The 21,709-nt window shown below is 35.0% G+C and overlaps 2 protein-coding genes across 2 annotated transcripts; one reads left to right on the forward strand and one right to left on the reverse strand.

Annotated features, from left to right (window-relative positions):
• Positions 1–7,871: 7,871 nt before the first annotated feature.
• On the forward strand, positions 7,872–14,009 carry LOC145620880 (uncharacterized). Its single transcript, XM_081675603.1, has 5 exons — positions 7,872–8,010; positions 8,527–9,711; positions 10,757–11,571; positions 12,123–12,179; positions 13,417–14,009. The coding sequence occupies exons 2-5, from the start codon at positions 8,700–8,702 to the stop codon at positions 13,660–13,662; spliced, it is 2,130 nt and encodes a 709-aa protein (XP_081531729.1). The 5' UTR covers positions 7,872–8,010; positions 8,527–8,699; the 3' UTR covers positions 13,663–14,009.
• A 3,299-nt stretch (positions 14,010–17,308) lies between these two features.
• Positions 17,309–18,661, reverse strand: LOC145620688 (F-box/kelch-repeat protein At1g80440-like). Its single transcript, XM_081675396.1, has one exon. The coding sequence runs from the start codon at positions 18,532–18,534 to the stop codon at positions 17,437–17,439; it is 1,098 nt and encodes a 365-aa protein (XP_081531522.1). The 5' UTR covers positions 18,535–18,661; the 3' UTR covers positions 17,309–17,436.
• Positions 18,662–21,709: the final 3,048 nt, after the last annotated feature.

The following is a 21,709-nucleotide window of genomic DNA, read 5'->3' on the forward strand; positions in this document are numbered from 1 at the left end:
GACAACCGTAATTTAAGAAATTAAAGAGTTAGCAATCTTCATACAGTGATTCTAGAAATTATAAGTTAGCGATCCTCACATAGTTATCAATAGGGATGTCAATGGGGCGGGGTAGGGCGGATGTTGGCCTTCCCATCCCCATCCCCACCTAATATTTTCATCCCCATCCCCATCCCCATCCCCATCCCCGCGGCGGGTCCAATTTTCATCCCCATCCCCGCCCCACCCCCCAGTTGGATATCCATCCCCACCTTATCCCCACCAAAGACCCACCTAATCCCCACCCAAGATCCACCTAATCTCCGTATCTCAAATAAACAATCTTACATAATTAATACGAATTATAAAATAAAACATTCTATACACATTTTTGTGTTATAATATAAGTGTCATACAAAGAATTATAATTAATATTGTATTTCACGTAATTATTTTATAAATAGTATAAAAGTATGTAATTTTGCTTTAAAAGATACGTAGATGTGGGTATGAGGTGGGGATGGGGCGGGTATGAAGTGGGGCGGGTGGGGCGGGGCGGGGATGTGGCGGGTACAACTTAAAATCCACCCCCGCCCCATCACCCATGGCGGGTATGGTTTTTATCCCCATCCTCGCCCCACCACCCGCCAAACCGAGACCCATCCCCGCCCCACTGGGGCGGGGATGGGGCGGGTCTCCTACTTGACCCGCCCCACTGACATCCCTAGTTATCGACCAATATAACCTTCTAACCTCTTTCGCGTCATTAATTAAGTAATCTCCATTTAATCACAAACCATCTAAATGTTAATAAAACTATAGAAACGCAGTTTTCAATTTCTGGTCTTAAAAAAAAAAAAAAAATGAAAAACGTGCTGATGTCAAACTCCTAAAAAAAAAAAGAAAAAAGAAAATCATAATTTGAGACACTTTCTCTCTCCTCCGACAATGGGATCTCCCACTCGTCAATCGTCATTTGACTCAATTATTCCTTCTCTCTTATTTTTCTTCTTCACTGTAAAATTAATACTCTATAAAAAATAATAAAAAAAATTAAAAATGTTAAGAGTTAATTAATTTAGTCAAGGTGTGAATGTCCACACTCCAATTTCTTCATTACATTTAATGTAGTAGCCAACCCTGATTGCCACCCTCTAAGGTTATAGCCCACAATGTAATAGTGGTTTTTACTACTATAAATAGCCATGTAATTTCACTTGTATGATACACAAAAAATATTACCAAGAGTAATATATAAAAGTAGTAATACTTCTCTTTTTACCTTCTTCTCTTAATCCTCTAATTTCTATATATTTCATAACACGTTATCAGCACCATCTTCAATCAGGTATACTTATACCGATTATCCAATTTTTACAAAGATTCAATTTCTTTCACAAAATATATTTTGAGGAGTATGCTCTATAGTTGCCCATATGGGATCCTCTATACCAGAAACTCATAATATATTTCTCCACAAAATTACTCTACATAATTAGCCATGTTAATAAAAATGAGGATATCAATACATACCTTATTTATGATATTTAGTTTAGTAACTCTCATGCATGGTTATAGAAAGTAATATATAATTACTTTTGCATGTGGAAATATTTGTTGTATGCATGTTAATAAAGTAAATTTCATGGTCACACAAATCATGTTTATACTTACTTACTTGTGCATAATTACTAAAATGAAAAAAAATGATGCAGCCTTTATATTTATTTAATTTTTAGATTACACACTTTTATGTTTCTTTCAGTTTTCGAACCCTTGACCTCATGAATAGATTAGGGTTCTCGGACCACTACGGCTTGCATCCCAGTGTGATACTTATTTACGTTTGTAAATATTAATAGTTTGATTACAATTATTTTACCAGTCTACTAGAACATTGTATGATATTTTTACAGTAGTGTAAAGCTGAAACAGATAATTTACCCCCCTATAAAAGGCGGATTACACCCCCTTATTTCACCATACAAACCTTATCCCCTCCTTAAACTTTACCCAAATTATCTCCTCTTCTTCTTCCTCCATTTACACCGGTCACACACCATGTTCCCCGTCGACAACCGACAACCACCACACCCCTTTACCTTTGAAGAAGATTTAAGGAAATTAAAACTATATTTAGTTTTAATTATGGCCCTAGTAGTTTTATTAATGGCAATGATGATTTTCATCATTTTACATAAGTAGCGCTCGGTTTTTCGACAAAGGGAATTCATGCATGTAATCTCCGTAGTACTTCAAGTTTTTTTTTGTCTTCTAGGTAGATTATAAGTGCATTTTGTTATAATAAATGTTCCTTTTGTCTTATCATTAATGTATGTCATTAATATTATTATTATTATTGTTGTTGTTGTTGTTGTTGTCGGTGATATAGTAATAGTAGTAGTATTTATTGTTATTGTTATTATTATCATTGTTATTGTTATATTTGTTGTTGTCGTTGTTTAACTAAAGTAATTATCATGTTTAATTTTAGCTTAACTTTATGTAAATCATAATAATAACCCAAGGGGGAGAAGCAAATATGTTTTAAATGGATTATTATTATGATTATAATTTGATTACTTTAATTATCACTTGCTTAATTGGCTTAATAATAATTACCTATTTGATTGTAGTTAAAATGGGAGACTTGATGAAAAGACAATTTGACGTATTAGACTTGTCTGGACATAATTATCTTGAATGGACAGTTGATGCCCAAATGAATTTAAAGGCTCAGGGATTGGAACATACAATCAAAGAAATTACCATCCCAGGAAGCGAAAAAGATGCCCCTGCTCAAATTAAAGTTCCTACTGATCAAGAGAAAGCAAAAGCTATAGTTCTCTTAAGGCATCATTTACATAACAGTTTAAAAACTGAGTATTTAATGGTGGAAAATCCCAAAGAACTATGGGATAGCCTGAAAGGAAGGTATGACCACCACAAAAGGGTACTCCTTCCTTCAGCACAGTTTGAATGGACAAACCTGAGATTTCAGGACTTTAAATCTGTCAGTGATTATAATTCATCACTATATAAAATCGTATCAATATTGAGATATTGTGATCAACCAGTCACTGAAGTGCAAATGATAGAGAAAACACTCTCTACATTCCATGCTAACAACATTGTATTGCAACAGCAATACCGTGAAAGAGGTTTTGCAAAATATTCTGAGCTTATTTCTACATTATTGGTTGCTGAAAAGAATAATGATCTTCTGTTGAAGAATCACAACCTAAGACCAACTGGGTCTCAAGCATTCAATGAAACAAATGCTGTAGAAAGCTCAAATCCACCCGAGACAAATGTTGCCCATAGAGGTGGACGTGGAAAATATAATAACCGTGGCAGAGGTCGTGGAAATTTCCGTGGACGTGGCCGTGGACGTGGTTATGGCCGTGGTAGAGGCCAATTTCCCCCTAGAAACAACACTCAAAGGGGGCATCAACAAGGAAACAAAAATCAAGCCACCACAAAAGGAAAAGACACATGTTATAGATGTGGCATGACTGGACATTGGGGACGTACTTGTCGTACGGCCAAACATCTGGTAGAACTATACCAGACTTCCATTAAAGGGAAAGAAAAACATGCCGAAACAAATTATGTTAATGAAGAAAATGTCCCTGGAATTAGCCTTGATGTGTCTGATTTCCACATAGACAATGGTGAAGCTGGTGGTGAATTTATCTTTGGAGAGAATAATCATGTTTAGATAATTCATCAATTACTATGATATGTATTATGTTTTCATTATGTACTTTTCTTGTATGTTTTTTTTTCATGTTCAAATTATGTACTCTTAATTTTTCATCATTAATAAAGTAAGTCCAGTTTAATTATCTTAAACTAATCTTGTACTTATTATTTTATGAAGAAATGGATCCGCCCGAAGTTGGTTCCAAATTTCAATGCCTTTTGGACAGTGGAACAACACATACTATTCTGAAGGATAGAAAATATTTTTTAAAGTTAAGATTGTTTCAAGCAAATGTTAATACCATTTCTGGGTCAGCCAAGCTAATAGAAGGTTCTGGAAAAGCTTGCATAATACTCCCAAATGGAACAAAATTAATCATTAATGACGCTTTATATTCGAGTAAATCTCGAAGAAATCTTATAAGTTTTAAAGATGTGCGTCAAAATGGTTTTCATTTAGAAACAATGATAGTGGATCAAAAGGAATATTTATGCCTCACGGCAGAAAAACATGGCAAGAAACATGTGTATGAGAAATTGCCAGCATATTCTTCAGGGTTATATCATATAGATATACGACCAGTTGAAATAAATTCGATATCTAACCAGAAGTTAGATGATAAGAATCTGCTAAATTTATGGCATGATCGTTTGGGTCATCCTGGTACAGGAATGATGCACAAGATTATAGCAAATTCAGTAGGACATTCAATTAGGAATGTCAAAATCCCTCGATCAGATGAATTAACATGCTCTGCATGTTCACTTGGCAAATTAATAATAAGGCCATCTATGAACAAAATTGCTACTGAATCTCCAACATTTTTAGAGAGGATTCAAGGAGACATTTGTGGACCAATTAATCCTGCATGTGGACCATTCCGATATTTTATGGTATTAATTGATGCCTCAACTCGATGGTCACATGTAAGTCTCTTATCCAGTAGAAATGTTGCTTTTGCAAAACTCCTTGCTCAAATTATTAAACTAAGAGCACAATTTCCAGACCATACAATAAAAAGAATAAGGCTTGACAATGCTGGGGAATTTACATCCCAAACATTTAATGATTATTGTATGTCTATTGGAATTGTTGTAGAACATCCAGTAGCTCATGTTCATACACAAAATGGACTTGCTGAGTCATTAATTAAGAGACTACAATTGATTGCAAGGCCATTATTGATGAGATCAAAATTGCCTTCATCTGCTTGGGGTCATGCCATAATACATGCGGCAACTCTAATTAGATTGAGACCAACTGCTTATCATAAGTTCTCACCACTACAATTAGTTTTTGGTCGAGAACCTAATGTCTCACATCTAAAAATTTTTGGTTGTGCGGTGTATGTTCCTATTGCTCCACCCCAACGAACAAAGATGGGTCCACAAAGAAGGCTGGGAATTTATGTTGGATTTGAATCACCCTCCATAATTAAATATCTTGAACCAATGACCGGTGATTTATTTACGGCCAGATTTGCCGACTGTCATTTCAATGAGACAGTATTCCCAGCCTTAGGGGGAGAGAAAGTGGACCCACGAAAGAAAGAAATAGAAATCATTTGGAATGCAACACAATTGTCAATGTTTGATCCACGAACAAATATGTGTGAACAAGAAGTTCAGAAAATTGTTCATTTACAAAGCATTGCAAATCAGCTGCCTGATGCATTTATAGATGCAAAGAAAGTGACAAAATCACATATACCAGCTGAAAATGCCCCTGCACGAATTGAAATTCCATCTGGTGATAAGATCATTGAAAATGAATCTCTAGCACGCCGAAAGCGTGGAAGACCACTTGGTTCAAAAGACTCTAAACCAAGAAAATTAAAAAGACCTGATGAGATCAACAACATTCCCCTTACGGAAGGTCAAGAAAGACAAAGTACAGATGAGAATAGAGAAAAAGATGATAATCCGAAAGGGGATGAACAAGATGACCATGACATCGATAACAATGAAACTTCAATAAACTTTGTTTCTACCAGGAATTATTGGAATAGAAATGATGTTATCGTAAATGAAATATTTGCATATTCCATTGCAATTGAAATGGCATCTGACGAAAATGATAGTGAACCAAGAACAGTGGAAGAATGTCGTTGCAGGCATGATTGGCCAAAATGGAAAGAGGCAATGCAGACAGAGTTAAAGTCACTCGAAAAACGAGAAGTGTTTGGAAAAATAACCCTTACACCAGAAGGTGTAAAGCCAGTTGGATACAAGTGGGTATTTGTGAGAAAACGAAATGAGAAAAATGAAATTGTTAGATACAAGGCAAGACTTGTAGCCCAAGGTTTTTCTCAAATTCCAGGGATTGATTATGAGGAGACATATTCTCCCGTAGTTGATGCAACTACGTTAAGATTTCTGGTAAGCTTGACAGTCTCAGAAGGACTAAAGATGCGATTGATGGATGTAGTGACCGCATATTTATATGGGTCACTCGATACAGATATTTATATGAAAGTCCCAGATGGACTAAAATTACCAGAAAACCACAAGCCTAGACATAAACTTTCCATAAAATTAAAAAGGTCACTTTATGGATTGAAACAGTCTGGGAGGATGTGGTATAATCGTCTTAGTGAATACCTTATGAAAGAAGGGTTCAAGAATAATCAAATCAGTCCTTGTGTTTTCATTAAGAGATCACAATCAGGGTTTGCAATTGTTGCAGTTTATGTTGATGACTTGAATATCATTGGAACCCCAAATGAACTTGAAATAACTGCAAAATACTTGATGAAAGAATTTGAGATGAAAGACCTTGGACAAACTAAATTTTGCCTTGGATTGCAAATTGAGCACTTAAATAATGGTATTTTCGTCCATCAGTCTAACTACACCGAAAGAGTGTTAAAACGTTTTTTCATGGACAAAGCGACCCCAACAAACACCCCGATGATTGTTCGGTCTTTGACTATGAAATATGATCCATTTAGACCTCGAGAGGAAAACGAGGATGTCCTTGGTCCTGAAGTACCATATCTAAGTGCAATTGGGGCTCTAATGTATCTAGCTAACAATACTAGACCAGACATAGCTTTTTCTGTGAATTTGTTAGCCAGGTTTAGCAACACACCAACGAAGAGACACTGGAAAGGAGTAAGACACTTACTACGATATCTACGAGGAACAAAAGATCTTGGTTTGTTTTATCAATCAAGGCAAGATGCCACCCTCATCGGATATGCAGATGCTGGATATCTATCAGACCCACAAAACGCCAAGTCACAAACTGGATATCTGTTCACCTATGGTGGAACTGCAATTTCTTGGAAATCAACAAAGCAAACCTTAACTGCGACATCATCAAATCATGCTGAGTTGATTGCCCTTTATGAAGCAGGACGTGAGTGTGTATGGCTAAGGTCAATGATCGGCAATATCCAAGAAGAATGTGGGATGAAAGAAGTAACTGAAAGTCCAACCATCATTTACGAAGATAATACTGCATGTATCGCACAAGTAACTGAAGGATATATTAAAGGTGATAGGACTAAACATATATCCCCAAAACTGTTCTTTACACACGATTTGCAGAAGGAAGGGAAGATAAATGTCCAACAGATCCAATCATCTGATAATCTTGCAGACTTGTTTACAAAGTCCCTACCTTCGAAGAGTGTTGAGCGGTTGGTCCACAAGATTGGGATGCGTTGTCTTCATAAACTATGTTAAAATCAGGGGGAGCATTATATGCACTGCACTCTTTTTCCCTTCGATCAGGTTTTTATCCCAATGGGTTTTTCCTGACAAGGTTTTTAATGAGGCAGTACACTAAAGCATATAGTAATATATTGTTGTACTCTTTTCCCTTAGCTATGGTTTTTATCCTAAAGGGTTTTACCTAGCAAGGTTTTAACGAGGCAACATATACCCTATTCTGTATGGACATTCAAGGGGGAGTGTTAAGAGTTAATTAATTTAGTCAAGGTGTGAATGTCCACACTCCAATTTCTTCATTACATTTAATGTAGTAGCCAACCCTGATTGCCACCCTCTAAGGTTATAGCCCACAATGTAATAGTGGTTTTTACTACTATAAATAGCCATGTAATTTCACTTGTATGATACACAAAAAATATTACCAAGAGTAATATATAAAAGTAGTAATACTTCTCTTTTTACCTTCTTCTCTTAATCCTCTAATTTCTATATATTTCATAACAAAAAAAAAATTAAAGAAAAATATTGCTTAAAATTGAGCTGATTTTGTTGTTGCTACTACATCATAGTTAACTTCAGCAGCTTCTCTGAATCTTTGTACATTCCATAAAAAATTCCCAGAAAGGAAAGTTATTGGCGCATTCAATGGTATTGTTTTCGTCGCTTTCTCATTTGTTTGTGATTTTTTTAAAAAAATAAAAATGAATGAAATTATTTTATTTCTGGGTTTTTTCCATTGAAGGAAATTATTCATAGTTCTGCTAATGGGTTTTCTTTCCTTTTATATCTTTGCTTATTCTATTTTCATGATTTTTTTTAAAGAGTTCAGCAGTTTTCTGTTATTTATAACGAAGCATATACTATTTTGTTTTTGTAAAATACCCATTAGAAAAAAATGAGTGGAATAAATGTTGGACTTTGTGGGTTTTGTATTAAATTGTGTGATTGTCATGTTTCTTGAATTTGCATTGCTATGAATTGCTTTTTGTAATGTTATTTAAGCAACTTTTTTGGATTGATAAATTTTGGGGTGTTAATTATCTATACAAACAGTAGATTTTGATGTTTTGAGTAGGAAGATTTGGTGATCAATTGTTCTGGAGAATGTGTTTGAACTAAATTCTTGAATTCAGTATATTAATTTCTGTAACCTTGAAATTGTAGTTTGCAGAATCTGAGATTAAGAAGCTGTTAAAGGATGTGTTTGTAAAGCATTTTGGATCTTGACCCATTTCAAGGGGTTTAATTGATTTCAAATTTTATAGGTTGTGCTACTTGATACATTTTGTGAGATAATGGTGTATTATTAATAGGATAGTTTGAGTAGGGAGTTGTAAATGGAGGACAATCATAACGACGAGGATTTGCTGGGAAATGTGATTAGGCCATCAGCATTGAGGACCTTAAAGCCTACATTGTCCGGAAGGTCGACCCCTAGGTCTTCTCCCACGTTTCGGAGGCTTCCTTCTACTCGAACACCTAGGCAAGATGGTAGATCTGGTGGGGGTAGGTTTCAGTGGTTTAAAAATAGTCGGGTGGTGTACTGGTTACTTTTGATTACTCTGTGGACTTATGGTGGATTCTACATCCAGTCTAGGTGGGCTCATGGGGATAATGAAGGTACTCAAGTTGGGTTTGGGAGTAATTCCAGGAATGAGTATGTTGATTCAGTGCAGAATCAGCATCGTGAATTGAAATCAGATGATATTTTTAATGTGAAGAATCGGTCTAGTCGTAGTCTTGTAGGAAATGGGATCAAATTAAATAGTAGCATAGATTTATCTTTGACTGAAGAAGCAGATGTTATTTTACCTCCTAGAATTCGACCTCCCCGGACTGTGCCTTCTAAAAAGAGGAGTAAGAAAGGGAGGCGTGGCTCACAGAGTAAATCACGTGGTAGACGAAAGATTGGGGAAGAATTTAGAACAAGAGATGCGGAGGATGTGCTGGAAGAGCAGATTCCAATGAGTAATTCTACCTATCGGTTGCTAGTTGGCCCATTTGCCTCTACCGAGGATAGAATTCTGGAATGGAGTCCTGAGAAACGAACAGGAACATGTGATAGGAATGAACTCTTTGCACGTCTAGTCTGGTCTAGAAACTTTGTCTTGATATTTCATGAACTGTCAATGACTGGAGCTCCCCTTTCCATGCTGGAGCTAGCAACGGAGCTCTTAAGTTGTGGGGCAACGGTTCATGCTGTAGTCCTAAGCAGACGAGGTGGTTTAATGTCAGAGCTCACAAAGAGAAAAATCAAGATCATTGATGACAAGGCAGAACACAGCTTCAAAGCTGCCATGAAAGCCGATCTTGTCATTGCTGGATCAGCAGTCTGTGCACAGTGGATAGGTATGACATCACTCTTTGAAATGATATTAACAATTTACACTTCAGATGTTATTTTCTCAGCTTGCCTCTAGATGCTTTAACAATGATTTTAGTTTTCCTTTTGCTGGTTTAAGTGAACTAATAGCATCATGTAATCAAAAAGAGAAAATCTAGCCCATATATAAAAGGACTTTACAATAATTTTTTCTTAATGATAACTAACGAAATCATTGAATTTGTGCATTGGCAAGTGTGAATTAAGAAACGTGTCAACTAAAAACAAATGGAGGAAGTATTAAAATATAATTTCATTACAAGTTTATGTCCATCTAGAAATTCTTGTTAGATAATTTTGGATCAATTTTTAATGAATACTACATACTACTATGGAAGCAAATGAATACCACATTGGACTTATAATGAGGTGCTTTCTTATTACACAAGTATCTATTTGTTCTGATTACTATGTAATAAGATGTCTTTAAATGAATTATTCGCAATTGATAGTTTGTACTCCGTAATTTCTTGCACTTTTCTGATCATATGACAATTTTAGGAAGATGGAAGGTTTAAAGACTTCCTATAGTTCATGGATACATTGTTGCTGTTCATGTGTTTAAGTCTTTGACTCTGGATAGTTATTAACTTCTTGTACTGCTATAAGGGTGTCTCACTTGCAGCATTAGTTTTATAAGCTTTATGAGCCACATCCTCCCATCTTTTATTGATACTTCATACCTGAAGCATTGCTCACCATTTGCATGATGTATTAATGTCTGTTGGGCATAAAAATTTCGACATTTACTTAAAGAGGAAAGAAAATGTCTTTACGTGGGTGTTTTGTCATTCCCATTGAATTTTCTATTTCTGTTGTATAAATGTCTGTTGGGCATTTTAATTTTGACATCTACTTAGTGAGGAAGATGGACTTAACTTCACGTGGGTGTTATGTCAACTCCTATGAATTTTCTATTCGATCTTTTTTTGATTTGTAATTATTTCAGATTATTGTTTTTACTTTTTCGAATACACGAATCTGTATGATGCTCTGTTATTTCCTCTGCAGAGCAATATCTTGTTTATTTCAATGCCGGCTCAAATCAAATTGCTTGGTGGATCATGGAGAATCGTCGTGAGTACTTTGACCGGTCAAAAGTCTTGCTCAATCGAGTGAAAATGCTTGTATTCCTCTCTGAATTACAGTCTAAGCAGTGGCTTGACTGGTGTAAAGAGGACAACATTACATTGACTACCCAAACAGCATTGATTCCCCTTTCTGTCAATGATGAATTGGCCTTCGTAGCTGGCATCCCCTGCTCACTTAATACTCCTTTGACAAATCCAGAGAGAATGTCACAGAAGCGTCAGATGCTACGACAAGCTGTAAGGCAGGAGATGGGTTTGGAAGATCATGATATGCTAGTCGTTTCTCTAGGCAGCATAAATTACCCCAAGGGTCAACTCCTTCTTGTTGAATCAGCATATTTGGTAGTTGAAGAACAACCTTCTCAAAGTAAAGTCAGATCAATGACTTCACCAGAAACGGAGAAAAAAGCATCCAAATTGGCTAAGAAGTTTCATTTAAGAGGTATCGCATTGAAGCCGAATAGCACTAGTGGGTCTTCCCAAAGCAGCATTTCTGACGGCTTGCCTGGCACAGATCCCACAAGATCTGAAATTTCTCAGATAATTCCAAGACAGAAACTTAAGATTCTAATTGGTTCAGTTGGATCCAAGAGCAACAAGGTGATGTATGTGAAAGAAATTCTTGAATTCTCATCGAAGCATTCAAATTTGTCAAAATCCATCCTGTGGACTTTAACAACAACACGTGTTGCTTCATTGTATTCTGCAGCAGATGTTTATGTCACCAATTCCCAGGTAAAGATTTATGTTAAAATTCAGGTACTTTGCATCTTCACTGAACCTGCACCATAATTTGGCTGACATGTCTAATTTGATGTATATGTCACAAATGTGACACCTTATATCAAGAATCTCTGAAGCTATTGTGATACATTTACTTGCTTCACCAGATTTCATCATACTCTCTGATATGTACAAGTAATATACTGAGCAGTGAGCTGTAGTTAATGAATAGGGTTTGATTTGAAGAGTTAAACTATAACTGAGACATGTTGCATCAGTTTAAGTGACCTCAATCTATTAATTATAATATGTGAACGAGACATGTTGCATCTGTTTAAGTGACATGATTCCACTAATTTAATATGTGTTGCGAATTTGCAATGCTGAGGGGAAACTCTTTCATAGGCTATTAATGCGTAGAGTCGTCGATCTGCATGATTCTTGAAAGATTTTTTTTTTTTCGTTGACAACATGAATTATTAGATCTGGAAATGGAAAATTGTCTTTCTGAGGTCAACTGTTCTTGGAGTATACTTATGTTACTAATCTGTATATTGTACTAGGGGCTTGGAGAGACATTTGGAAGAGTGACAATTGAGGCAATGGCATTTGGTCTGCCGGTAAGTCTTGAGTTCTTGACTTAGCTTGCATCTTCTTGTTTATGGGCTACATATCCCTTATTTCTCTTCTCCTCCTTTTGTATCATTATTTAACGCATTGTCATCCTGTTTTCCAATGATATTCTCTAGTCTGCTGGATTCCCCCTTACCCCCAAATTCATTGTGATTTTTTTTTCTTGTTGCAATAAGGCTAATACTGGAGAAAATGTTTAAAGAATTGTATTGCCATGAGCTTATATGATGAGACTTGGTCTTGTGAAAGTTATAACAGCCCATCCAGTAGTCTGATAAATGACATTAATGATGTTGATTAGATTTATAAATTTCTAAGGTATCATGCCAATATTCATGTTAATGCTAGTCCAAATATTTTTGTTTGTATATGTGTGTTCTTAAAATTTCTCTACTGTTATTGCCACTTTAAAGGCGCTAATAAGAGGTACTATTCATATTTGAAGAAATAAGTGTTTGAGAATGGAGTTTTCATTATGTTAACATGTAGTTGGGACATATCATTTTAAATTAGGGATAAATCTATTACCATTAGTTTTGTACTACCATTATACATATGTTACCACCTAGGGGTGAGCATAACAGGGTACCCTGTAAAAATTCCAGGAACCGGAACCGGAACCTGTTGCAACAGGTTCCTCAAAATGGGAACCGGAACCGGAACCTGTTGAACAGGTTCCTAGAAATTGGGAACCGGAACCGGAACCTACAGGGTACCCTGTATTATAAGATACTCACTAACTTTTTGTAGATTTTTTAATAAAAAGCTGGTTAGTCACTAATTTATAATGTTTACAACTCGCAAATAAGACAACTAATAATAGTTGTCTTACAAATTTAATATATATATATTTTTATAATTGCAATTTTGATATATATTATTTAAAAATTGAGTACAAATTAGTGTATATTTAAAAATTAAGTGATATTTTTATCAGGTACAGGGTACCCTACAGGTTCCGGTTCCAAAAAATTGAGAACCTGATCCAGAACCTGTCACAACAGGTTCTCCAATTTGCTACCCGGAACCGGAACCTCTTGTACAGGTTCCGGTTCCGGAACCTGCGGTTCCTAACAGGTTTCGGTTCCAATTCAGGGTACCCTGATTTTTTGCTCACCCCTATTACCACCTATCAAATGAACCGTAAGGTCTGGCCCTTGTTCTTAACTTAACTGATGTATATGGAGTGGTGTATGATGAGCTATACTTTAATTTATGGGACAGGTACTGGGAACAGATGCTGGTGGTACGAAAGAAATAGTTGAGCAAAATATTACAGGACTCCTCCATCCCGTGGGACGTCCAGGGACTAAGGTACTGGCTGAAAATCTCAGGTATTTGTTGAAAAACCCATCAATTAGGCAGCAAATGGGATTAAGAGGTAGGGAAAAGGTAGAGAGAATGTACTTGAAGCGGCATATGTACAAGTTATTCTTCGAGGTCTTGTTCAAGTGCATGCGAATCAAATAGAATTTTGATATTGGATGATTTTACCCATTTATTTTTTGATCTGGTAACAGAGTTTTTACTACTAGTATCAGGAAGCGTCATGCCACTAAATTGATGAATATCAGAACATTTCTTATTCAGGGAAGAATACTATTCTTGTATTCTTCAAAAGATCTTCCTGATAATACATTAGATGATGTGAAACTTCTTGCCATCCAACACAACATAGTTGTTTACTTGCTTCTTCGACATGTCTAGGCATTTAGTACACTTGCACTAAACTGTTCCTGCTACATGATTGTCACGTATAACAGTAGACACGTCTAGCAGCCAACATACAATTAAGGGGCAGCCAGCGGCCAAGATACATAAGAAGCAAAGAATTCTTCAGGATATACTCTGCTGATATAGAAATTTTAACAGCCTTGGGAATGGTATTTCTATGTTTCATACTACAAAATCAAAGCCTTAATTCCCGAAGAAGTGGGAGTATTTTGGGGTCAGCTAACATGAACCGTCATTTGAAACCGTTCTATGCGAAGGAAATTGTCTGTGTTACGTAGTACAGTATATGTATATCCCTAGAGGCTAGGCATGCCACTGACCTCTGCTAACTTCTCCAAGAACTTATTCCTGTTATAATTGACCATCATCTAATATAAATGCACGCTCCAATAATTAAAGCAACCTTTATTTCTAACTTCACGTTTGTCAGTCAGTGAAATAATTCCAAAATTTGTTCTTTTGAAGGGTTTATGGATACTCTACATTTTGTTCTTGTTGCTAGATCGAAATAAATGTGGAGAAGCCATTTTAGGACCACCATAGCATAAAACTATTTGTATCGATCAAGACCAATTACTCGACAACACGTGGAATTCATAACCATGGGGTCTAAAATTATTTCTCCGTATTAACTATGCTTCTAATCTATCATCCGTAAACTACCCTGGTGTATGTTGTTGTTAGGAATGTAGCGCTAGACATTTATGTATTATGAAAGCTCTAAATACTTTGTTGTTGTCATGTTTCTAGAAGGATAGTTTTCGAGTCCCAAACACCGTGACAATAAAGGGCGTAGGACCTATTTCTTATCTGTTTGCCAAAAACATAAAACTAAAAAGGATCTTGCTAACAAATGCCCCTAGGACATTGGATAAGTTTATAAAATACTACCAAAAGTGTTTAAATTTGAGAAATATGACAAAATTACGCGACGGTTAGTGTAATTAATGTTCATTTTTTATTAATCTTTCTATTTTTGTTAGCTTATCCAATGTCCTCCGGTCGTTTGTTAGCTTTTGACAATTAAAAATTATATATATTAGCAGTTTACTTATGATATAGACTTGTTTATTTATCTTTGCTGTGGATAAGATCAACGTAGTATTTCCCAAAAAAAATGCATGTGTGATGTAGGGGCAACTTGTTTGATGTGCATTAAAACTGTGTTCTTTCATGTCATGATAACTGTTGGACCAAACTTAAAGACAATTATCCAACTTTAATATTGTCAATTTGCACTCTATCCTACCTTATTAATCATGCATGGCACAAGGCACACGGTTTTAACAAGTTGATAACATGTAATTTGGGTCAGATTGTTAGGACATACTGTAGCTGAAAGCCCGAGAGATTGTTATATATACTCGGGTGTACCGTACATCCATGAATATTTTGTTCTCATTTTGATGATTGTTTTTCATTTAATTATCAAATGAAGAGTAAAATTTAGGGCATGTTCACTTCAGCTTAATTTCAGTTCGGTTTAGTTCAGTTCAACTCCAATCAGTTCAGCTCTGATCAGTTCAGTTTAGTTTAGCTCCTAATTTCCTTCTCTCATAAAATATTCATTTCAACTCTATTCAGTTCAGTTCAGCTCCAATCAGTTCAATTCAGTTCAGCTACAATCAGTTCACTTCGGTTCAATTCAGTTCACTTCAGCTCAGTTCAGTATATGTGAATAGGCCTTTAACTTTGGGTTAGTTGGGTATACGGTGCATCCGAGTATATATAAAAATTCTAGACATAGCTAACACAAACAAAATAAATAAATAATAAAAAATAAAAAATAAAAACATAGGTATGGTCTTTGCATTGGTCATCCTTTTTCTAGATATTGGGCTATACTCTCATAGGGTGTGTTCTATTTAAATTTACTCTGTCAAACATTATTAGAACTTATTTTAATTGTAAATTTACTTTAGGTAACCTTTATTATTCTTATCAGAAATTATATGAACTTATATATTAATGTAAACTACTCTTAACTTATTTTTCTTGAAATATATAAAAATAAAATAAATAAAACAGGGTCTTATCTCGACCTTATCTAATTTGCTTTTTTGATAAATCTTTAACTGGTCAAGCATAAACTTACACCTTCTGGGGTCTGACCAAGTTTTCCCAACACTTACTGGTGATAAGTGGAGTAGCTCACCATGTAAGACAACTGGTCTCAACTTACATGTGAGCTACGAGCATTATTTTCTCAGCATCTTTTCTTTGTATGAATCAATTCCATAATGGGGACCCTTTAACGTTCATCTTTTTCATGTTTGTGGCTTTGTGCTAAGGAGTAAGATGTGAAGTGTATACATTGCACCCGTCTATAAGATGGAGACCTTCGAAAATATGAGTAGTTATTTTGACTGTTGACAAGAGATAACAACTCATTAGGAAAATTAGGGCGTGTTCTCATACGATTATTATCAGTTCAGTTCAGTTCAGCTTTAATAAGTTCAATTCAGTTCAGCTCCTAATTTCCTTCTCTTATAAAATATTCAGTTCAGTTCAGCTCTAATATGTTCAGTTCAGCTCTAATAAGTTCAGTTCTGTTCAGTTCAGCTGAGTTCAATCAATGAGAACAGATCCTTAATGTCTAATACAAAGTGTACAAAGATTGTCAAACTGAAGACAATTCTGATAATACAGTAAATGCACTACTAGTCTAGCATCAGACAGGGCAAAAATAAGACCTTCTTGTAGAAATTTTAACCTAACAAATCTTTACTTGACTAGTTCCACAAGGCAATTGCCACTTTTTTTAGTTCAGAAATCAGACTAGTCAAGTGTGACTAATCTTCTGGTAGACTTTTAGCTCAATAAATTGTCCTTTTTGCCTGATTCTAGAAAATTTTTCTCTCTTTCAATTGCAATCATATACTTAATCCTGATTATACCACTTTGATTTGACATAAAAAATATTCTAAAAAATGAAATTATTGAAATTTTTTCTCATTTATTATACGATTAGAACAATATATATGATGAAAAATGTGGACTAATTTTGGTTTAAATAAAAGAAGTGTAACAATTGTGAATAATAAGCCTAAAGCCTTGACATGTTCTTTTAACAAGTACTTTAAGAGTGTACTATTGTATTACAGAGTAGTTAACGAATAGTGCTTCATGGATTTACCACTAACAAATGCAATCTAGGTAATATTACCTATTGTATGCAGACATAAATCATTATGGAAATAGCAAAAAATTGCTTATTATGGAAATATTATTAAAATTATGTAGCATGTCAATTTTAAGAAAGGAAGGAAAAAAAAAAAAAAAAAAAAAAAAAAAAAACCATTAAGTCTAAGAAACATGACAGTTTATAACAAAAACTAGTATAATATATGTTCATTACATACCAAAACTTCATACTCCGCAATAATATAATATAGATCAGTATGATGTATTACCACTCAAAATATACACAAGCTTCTCCGGAAATTTAGCTACATATTTAGTTATATACATACACTAACCCTACAAATACAAGTAGCAAATACTACAACCTTAAAGCTCTAAAACAAAACCACATTGAACATGCCCTGAAAACTTTGTAGGCATATCAAGCTTAGTCCACTTATAGTTCTTCAAATCCAACATATAACCACTATGAGGTTCACCAAATTTTGGAGACCCAATCACTACCAACTTATCGCCACAAGAACCCAACCATTGGGAGCTTCGCGCGTCAGCAGGAACCTCCGCGACTACCTGCCACTTGTCGCCCTGGTAGACAGCCACATCACTACTTCGCCTTCCTATGCACGAGTATATGCGCCGGTCAGGACCAGCCACGCACAACCCCGGGCTCGAACCTTCTTCTAGAAACTCCTCGATCACCGGGCCCCACTGCCAAGTGGACCAATCGAACACCTCAGCCGACCTCTCGAAACACCCTTGCATATCCGTTGGGTAACCACTGATGACATGGAACCTGCCACGATGGAAAACAACTTTACACTCATCACGTGGTCGGCACATATCAGGTAGTGAGACCCACTTATCCTCTTCCACGTAATACAACATCGCAGAACTCAAGGCATTTTTGTCCTCGTCATGTCCCCCAGCAACCAAAACCGTCCGACCATCATCTGACGCGGCGCATCCAAAAAAGGACCGCCGTACACCTGGCATATCTGCACCCTTCCGCCACCTGCCATATAAAAAACTGTACATAAACACATCTTTCGAGGCCTTCCACGTCACAGGGTCCCACCCTCCTATGACAACAAGATCCGAACCAGACCCAATTAACCCACAAAACATGGGCAATCCCTCGAGATGCCCAGGAATTGGGGGTAATTGGGCCCACATCCCGGCTTTCGGTTCTGAAACCGTAAGCCGGTATGTGGGCCTAGATGGATGCTCCTTCACAGCAGGGTCCGATTCAGAATTTTGAATCGGACCCTCATAGTGAGCTTGAGCTAACACAATAATCGGCCGGACTACTCCGGCCGCCTTTCGATGCCGGATAAAATCCGGCACACTAATTTCATACTTCCAATTCCTACAAACTGAAGTTGCTGTTGGAAGTTCATAAAAGGGTACCCGAATCAAACACTCTCTACCCAAATCATCAATCAAACCCGGAATAATCGTATCCATATTTTTCAAAACTCAAAGAAATTGAGGTTCAAATAAACTGTAATAGAAGATTAGAAGTTGCTATTATTTCCTCTGAAAAAGTGGCTATTTATAAGATTGTAAGATAATGTTTTAGAAAGAAGATGAGAAATATATACTATGATTTTTTTTTTGTGGGAATTTATATTTATAGGCAAAAAAATAAAAAGATTCTAGAGAAAATATGATAAGAACAGGGGAAGAGGGCCAAGAGGCTAAGGTTTCTAGAAGCAAAAAATAAAAAAGATGATGAAAAAAGGCGGTGTATGCAAATTAGTTTATACTCTTATCTAAGAATTATGCAGTGTGACCATAGGATAAAAATAATTAAATTATGGGTAGTTTTGTCAGATTTTGATGGGTTTAGAATTACGGCTTACAGTGATATTTTAATAAAAATAAATAAAATGGGCCAATAATTGAAGTTTGTTAAAGATAAATAATTTTCAGCCATCAATGTAAATGATTTTTCATTCTTTTTATGGTTTTATTATCCCCATATGTGTCACTGTCGCACTAACAAATCCATGTTCTATTTGAATAAGTTCCCTTTTTTTTTTTAAGGAATAAGCTCCCTTATTTTAAATAAAGTTTCCTTATACAAGTATTTTGTTTTAGGAAGCTACTCAGTATTAACTAATTTTAGCTAAAACAAGTTTTGAAAAAGATAATTTAAGTTAGACAAGTTATACTAAAAATTGAAAAGTAGGTTGCTTCAAAGAAAAAAAAAAAAATTGAAAAGTAGGAAATAATTTTTGATAAAATGAGTTTTTCTTTTAAATAAATTAGAACAAAGTTCACAAATTATTATAATTTCATATAAGGTTAGATTATATTTCCTCCGTTTTCTTTTAGATGCAACACACCATTTAGGCACTATAATTAAGAAAGGTGGGGTTTACATGATATAATAAACTTTAAAATAGGATGAGTGGTTGTTATGAGTGTAATTTAGTGGGTCATGTGCTTTAAATAAGGGATATGGTATAGTTTTTCCTTAAAGTAACTTTCCTTTATAGTGTATTGCAAGTATTGTGACATTTCCTTTTTAGAGAAGTGTTGCAAGTAAAAGAAAACGGAGGAAGTACTATATACTACCTCCATTTTTTTTTAGTTGACAACGTACGATTTTAATGATTAATATATCTAATTATCGATGTTGTGAAATTAATAAAATGTGGATATTAAAAAATATACATTGAGATGATTCAAAAAAGGTCACACATGACTATATTTTATAATTACGATAAAATATAGTCATGTGTGACCTTTTTAACTGCACAATAAAATATAGTCATGTGTGACCTTTTTAACTGCACAATAAATTACATGATTTATCCAAACTTATTTGAAGTTATCTTATTAGAACTTATTTGTCCAAATTTGCTTTATCCAAACTCATCAAACTTAAGTGGATATATGGTGAAGAGATACAAAAGAAGAAGCCTACAAGATCGATTTATTATACAATACCTTTAAGAGCACAGTTGTATGCAATATAATTTTTCTATTTTTCAGTTAATGCATCACTTTGACTTTTACACTGTTTATGCCCAGCGTTAAAAGACCCCACTAATAAGCTAGTCAGTTAGAGGCTATATAAATAATAGAACAGCACCTTTATCTTCTAGACACGTGGTACTAGTCAACATTTCGAGTGCTGTTTGTGCGTAGAATGCAGTTAATAGGTTGAATATAATTAAGAGATATGCATAATATTGGACACATATGAACTCATGAATAATATAAGGATCAATAATTCACTGTATTTATTTATGATTAGCACATAAAATTTGTGTACGTGGATATGCTCCTAAAGATAAGGCTTCATCACATGGCTAGGATTCTTGGATCTTTCTTCTTACTTAGCCGTGTCGCTTTCAACTAACTGTTTCAGATTTTTTGTTCTTTTTATTCTTCCTCCATCTCTATCCGTTAATGGCCTTGACTCCCTATATGTACTAAGGGCCTGTTCTCTTACGTTGAAATTCAGTTCAGTTCAGCTCAGTTCAGTTCAGCTCAGTTCAGCTCAGTTTAGTTCACTGCAGTTCAGCTCCTAATTTCCTTCTCTTATAAAATATTCATTTCAGTTTAGTTCAGTTCAGTTCAGCTGAATTCAGTTCAGTTCAGCTGAATTCAGTTCAGTTCAATTCAGTTCAGTTCAGCTGAGTTCAGTCAATGAGAACAGACCCTAACTTCACTTTATTGTGATCTTTGGTACTTATAGTCTTATATATACTAGTACAAGTGGTTAGAGCTTTCCTTTCGGTTCCAGAGAATTTTAAGATCGATACTCATCCCGTCCTTATGGAAATCTAAACACTAAAAAAAATATATACTAGTACATAACAATAAAAGTTGATCGCGATTAGTTACACAATAGCCTAGTTTGATGAGGAAGTGTCCTTATACTTCTCTTTCATGACTCTTAAAAAGTCTAGCGTGTATTTATTTTCATGACTTGCTTAAGTTCACCTTATCCCTTATCTCATTCACAAGATTGGCTTAGGTTTAATCATGCTTGCTCACAAAAACATTTAAACATGTAAGGAGATGGAAAGTGAAGGTTTAACCTAGGGAGTGAAAATAGAAAGAAGACAATCCAAGGCCGGATTAATTCAATATAAACGAAAAATAATTATCCAATTGTAATTGTAAATTAATCATTTTATTATACTTTTTATGGCTAAAAATGATTTTCTATTTCATTATTCGAAATGTAAAAGAGAAATTAGAATGGACTGAAAATAGTATACAAGTTAATAAATTTAAATGCAATAATTGACCAATAATCAGATTAGTCAAACGGGGTGGAAAAAGTTCCATAATTTTTTGGATAAGATGTAAAAATTGATAGTGCTATTTTGATCGATTGTGATCCCTTTTTTTCCATTTTGCTAACGGTGGGACAGAATTGATTTGAAGGTTATTAAGAAAGTGAGGATGAAAGTGATATCATATTGATTGATTGAATTGTTTTAATTGATAACATTAACAAGGAAAATAATTTATTTAGGATAGGGTGGTGAAGAAATATATAATTATGCTTTGATGATTATTTGTAAGATGTTACATACATATCAAAGATAGTTGACCACGATTATTTGTTATTTTGTTCAATTAAATTATTTGACCCACATCTAGTTAGTACATCGAA

The sequence above is a fragment of the Chenopodium album genome, chromosome 27 (assembly GCF_948465745.1).
Source record: "Chenopodium album chromosome 27, dcCheAlbu1.1, whole genome shotgun sequence".
Taxonomy (NCBI): domain Eukaryota; kingdom Viridiplantae; phylum Streptophyta; class Magnoliopsida; order Caryophyllales; family Amaranthaceae; genus Chenopodium; species Chenopodium album.

What these genes read in the sequence shown, in the direction of transcription:
- LOC145620880 (XM_081675603.1), top strand. Translation starts at nt 8,700, where the DNA reads ATGGAGGACAATCATAACGACGAGGATTTGCTGGGAAATGTGATTAGG. An exon ending in TTTATGTCACCAATTCCCAG is followed by an intron (nt 11,572 to 12,122) that starts GTAAAGATTTAT and finishes ATATTGTACTAG; the next exon opens with GGGCTTGGAGAGACATTTGG. An exon ending in CAATGGCATTTGGTCTGCCG is followed by an intron (nt 12,180 to 13,416) that starts GTAAGTCTTGAG and finishes TTTATGGGACAG; the next exon opens with GTACTGGGAACAGATGCTGG.
- LOC145620688 (XM_081675396.1), bottom strand. Translation starts at nt 18,534, where the DNA reads ATGGATACGATTATTCCGGGTTTGATTGATGATTTGGGTAGAGAGTGT.